The following is a 5,082-nucleotide window of genomic DNA, read 5'->3' on the forward strand; positions in this document are numbered from 1 at the left end:
CATTGTTTAGATCACTGATTTAGTTGAAAATAATGACAGAGGAACTGAAAATTGGCACTAAAGAAGGGAGGATGTATTGCTTTGGGTGTGCATCATGGCATGTACTGTCCTATACCGGTATGGAAGTGCAAAGTGAAGTTGTGAGAATCTGGTACTAGCTTATCAGCTAGTTGAATGTAAAACCCCACTTCGTACAAGAGTGAGGTAGCTAGGCTGGGTACTGTATTTCCACTTTCAGAGAGGACAACAGATATGGGTCACCTGAAGACTATCATAATGGTACATGTGAGAGTAAAATAAATTAAGACCGAGTGTTAATGTAAAAGTGTACTTCAGTTAAGATTAATCTGGAAAAATTATGTCATGACTGTTTGCAAGTAAAAATTTGATTGGAAACTTGAAGCTTGCCAAATCATTACATAAGTGACAGCAACTATCACAGCTTCTGGAAAAAACCCAGACAGGTGTCATGTACTGTTAATATGTAAGTGGTGGCCATGGAATGGCTCAGTATAACGAGACAATAATTGAGGCCAGTCAAACAGCTAAACCTCAGCTTGTTGCATTACAATGATCACCTTTAGTCTATGATTCAGTCTAGGACTCATTCATACATATCTAAACACTGTCTTATAGTGTTTTACCTGCTCCATGATGAATAATGCAATGACCAAAAAAAAAAAAATTGGTGCCAAATGGTTAACAGAAACACATGACTCCAGTGACACAAAATGTCCACAATGATTTTCTCAAAATGTTCCACATGGACACATGGAGAGCATGTTTCCATTACATTTGCTTTAAAGTACACGCTTTCCACAATGATTGATACGTAAAATGTGCTAAGCATGACACAGAAACTACTAAAATTCATATTATTTTCCACATTTCAAACTTTCTGTGAAAGTGCGAGGTTAGAAAACTATATTTTGCATTACTGTTGTCTTAGCATGATAATTCGTAAGATGTGTTTCAAGCCTTGCAAACAACAACCTTTTTAATTCTATTTCTATCCTGGTCAGTTCAGTACAATGTAATGATAACTGTACCTCAAATATTCAAACTTACTATGCTCAACAAGAGACGATTCCACAATTACGATACAGTTTACAAAATAAACTGTTCTCTCTTCAGCAGTTTTCGTGGACTAAGGAAAAAAAACATTTTGTCTTACACCAAGTCCAGAAGCACAGGGAATATGTCACTCTATTACATTTGTATATCAAGGTTTGCACATGTTGGAAATGAGATCCACAAACTTTCAATTGTATTGTCTTTTGTTTGTCAGTTACAACTCAATACAAAATGCAGAGAATTGGTCACTGTTGCACATGTTTAGGCAGTCAACATTTACTCTTCTTTTATCCAAGCCCATCACTTACATTCTGCAACCAACACAATTGGTTTTAAGAGATCCATGCATTCAAAAGAAATGTTTGAAAAAATGCTCTTATACCATAGTAAGGTCACATTACTTCCCATGTAAATACTATCAGTCATGTAGGTTAAACTCTGCCATGTCCATGTTTAGAAGTCTTAGTAAATCTTACCCTTTTTCCACATCAGTCATAGTATATAAATACAGCTTAGTAACTACAAATACATTGGAATGTAAGATTGTCATAGAGTCATCATTGATCATATCAAGTTTTCTTTTCTTTTACAAGCTACATGTACTAATGAAAGGTGTACTTTAGCAGGTCTGAAATTCAGCTACCACTTATACCTCACAGTTTTTGCTATGGTAATATGTCACAGTGAAAGAAAGTGAAGGAGTGAAAGAAAGAATGATGTAGATCGCAGGCATATGTCTAGTATCCTTCCTCACTCTTGGATGGATCTTTTTGCGCTCTTTTTAACCAAATTTTAACCATTCTCTCATCCATGTTGGACCAAAAATTGAAAGTCCTTCTGCACTAAAAGTTTCTTTCCACGGACTGCAAGTTTGTGAAACTTCTCCCTGAAAAGTGTCTCCCTCCTACACTCAACCCAAAAAGCCTTCAAAAGTTCAGTGTCAAAAAGTGGTCTCCTGGCCTTGCACTGATAGATTGTATCTACTTTACAAAATTGATATGTCACCTTTAAAGGCAGTTTACTGGTTATGTGAAACAAGTAAAAAGACTGACTTGCTCCAACTGGTCTATCCAAAATCAAGACCTGGAGGAAGCCCTGCTCAAACAAGAAATTATTAGACATTGATTTAACATTTCACTTTAAAGTTGAAAAGACAGTGATTAAAATGACTTTTAAAATCATGGCAACTTACAAAAAGTAACAGACAACATATATGGACATACAATTGACAAATGTGATACTTCATCGGATATCATCAGGTAATAAGCTGATTGAACCTTTACAAATTGAAAAGGTTCTTTGAGTTGACTGATGTTTATCATGTAAGTACACCAATCTTAAACTATGAAAAGAAGATGAAAGTAGTATTCAATGCCCTTGTAAGAAGCACCGATTGTGGAGAGGACAGTCTTCTACGATGCACAAGTCGGTCTCTCCGGACAGCACCCCCCTGAGCCATTCCGTTCTTCTTCACCCGTTTCTAGAATTATTCTTGACGGAGAGTCACCAACGGTAGCGAGCTCTTCTTCCAGTGATTCATTCTTTTCCCCACTTGACACCTGCAAGTAAAAGCAACGTTGGAAATTAAGCAGGCTATATTATCGTACCATGGCCTAGTGGCTAGGCTAGCGAACATGAGATCAAGGTTAGGTCACAGGTCTGATTCCTGGGTTTTATGGCTAAACATCCTGTCCTTGGGTAAGGCACTTTACAACTTTCCTAACTTCACCCAGGTGTACATGTAATCATGGGTACCTGACTTTGCTTGGAGAGGTAAAAGGTGGTGTAAAATGAAAGAAAGGGCTCCTTATTCAAATATGGTGCCCTAACACAGTAGAATTCGTCCTGTCATAGACCAAGTGTTGCGTCCAAATCAAAATGGCTTCCGTCAAGGAAGATCAACCACATTTCTCACATTCTAGCGCTTAGGCGCATTGTTGAGGAGTTGAAAAACTTTGAGAAAGAAGCTGTGCTCGTGTTTATCGACTTCCGCAAAGCATTCGACTCGATAAATCGCTTCAAAATGTTCCACATACTGGAAGCCTACGGGATTCCGCCGGATGTCGTAAGTGCTGTTCGTGCCATGTATGAGGACACCACTGCTGTGGTAATCACTCCTGAGGGAGAAACTGATGCATTCAGCATCAATACCGGCGTCCTTCAGGGTGATCCCTTGGCACCCTTTCTCTTCATTATATGTCTTGACTATGCACTACGGTCTCCGATATCTGACTCGGAGGGACTAACACTCCGACGCAGACGAAGCCGACGTCACCCGGCCAAAACCCTACCTGATTTAGATTTTGCCGATGACATAGCTTTGTTGGAAGATTCAAGAGAACTTGCACAAAATCTTCTTACTAAAGTGGAAGTTGCCTGCCAAAGAATAGGGTCTACTTTTAACATCTGATGGCAGCTCTATAGAGCAGGTTTCCGACTTCAAATACTTAGGTGGTTTCACCGATAGTCTTCATGATATGAATGTTAGGATAGCCTTGGCATGGAGTGCCCTTCACTCATTGCACAGAGTTTGGAAATCCCCCATCAGAAAACAAACCAAGACAAAACTCTTTCAGACATGTATTGAAACAATTCTGTCGTACGGATCTGAATCCTGGCTTATGACTAGGACACATTCCCAAAAACTCAATGGCACATATACGAGGATGCTTCGTCTAGTTTTGGAGGGCCAACTTCGTTTGCTCCACCTCTCAAGAGGATGAAAGATGATGATGATGATGATGAACACAGTAGATAACAACCAACTGCCCTTACAGCCTCGAAAAGGCTATAGGACTACCCTTTATACCCTTACCTTTGGGTTCCTTTTCTTCACTGTGTAGTATGTGACATGTACAGATATAATACATGTATATCTAAGGAAAATGGACTTGTAGGGATGAAAGATGCTCTTTATTTTGACTTTCTATGACATGAAGTTAAAGATTTTTCATAAAGTAAGTGCCCAAAGCCTTTTAAGTCAAAGAATAACGGAGGAGAGGGAAGGGAAAATTAAAAACTTTAAAATTAACTTGCTAAAGTTAGCCTGTTGAATTTTCAAGCTATAGATGAGAGGATCAATATCAAGATTATCAATAAAGCATGACTAACAATTGCAACTTTGATCAGCTTTCACAAATGCTACTAGCTACTGATTGTACAAAAAAATAAAACACAAGGGCAAAATCAACAATACCATGATCACAGCAAGCACGCAGACCCAGGCAACTAATCAAGAGTCACCTTCCCAGTATCCTCTCCATCTATCCCATCAACCTCTGGAGCATCTTTCCCAGCAGCCTCTGCATCTTGCCGTTCCTTTCTGCTGTCTGCCAGGGTCTGCCAGTGCTGTCTGTTGTCTTCACACCCTTTCAACAGGGGGCTGAGGCTGGGCAGGGCTTTAGCCAAGTACTGTAGGGAAGACAAATGGAAGAGGATGGGTGGATGAATGGATGGATGAATAGATGGATGAATGAATGGATGGATGAATGAATGAATAATTTAGATGGATGGATGAAATAATCATTTAGAAATAAAAGAAAAAAAATCATTCGTGGAAGGGATTACAAAACGTAATCAACATACATGTACTTGCATTCTTTAAAATTCTAGTTCATCATGCAACCAACAATCTTATTAACAGAAATGAGATGTTCTAAAATTGTCTGTTACCTTGTAGACAGGCATACAGATGGCATCAATGAAGTCCACCTGCATCTCAGGTAGCTTGTCTTTTTTCTCCCTGTTCATCATGTCCTAAAAGGGGAGAAACATCATGGTGACAAATTTGTCTGACGGTTTTTGTTTCTAATAACTGGTAAGCTGCCTATAGGTGTGACACTACAATAAATACAAGCTGCATAAGACCAGACTGTGTGATCCGTGTCTCTTTTCGAAAAGTGTGGTGAGATCTATAACAGCTTATGTTATGGCTCCTCAAACACAGGACCTCTGGCTTTACATTCCATCTCAGAGGATGAAAGAGTATATCAAGAAGCACTACAATGG

The 5,082-nt window shown here is 39.0% G+C and overlaps 1 protein-coding gene across 1 annotated transcript in view; it reads right to left on the reverse strand.

Annotated features, from left to right (window-relative positions):
• Window positions 1-541: 541 nt before the first annotated feature.
• LOC118411303 (dual 3',5'-cyclic-AMP and -GMP phosphodiesterase 11-like) overlaps window positions 542-5,082 on the reverse strand; it is a gene marked incomplete in the record, with an annotated part of 59,946 nt that continues 55,405 nt past the window's right edge. The window contains 3 exon segments of the mRNA XM_035813494.1: window positions 542-2,633; window positions 4,318-4,485; window positions 4,747-4,830. Of these exon segments, the coding sequence (XP_035669387.1) occupies window positions 2,487-2,633; window positions 4,318-4,485; window positions 4,747-4,830 (399 nt within the window).

The sequence above is a fragment of the Branchiostoma floridae genome, chromosome 3 (assembly GCF_000003815.2).
Source record: "Branchiostoma floridae strain S238N-H82 chromosome 3, Bfl_VNyyK, whole genome shotgun sequence".
NCBI classification, from domain to species: domain Eukaryota; kingdom Metazoa; phylum Chordata; class Leptocardii; order Amphioxiformes; family Branchiostomatidae; genus Branchiostoma; species Branchiostoma floridae.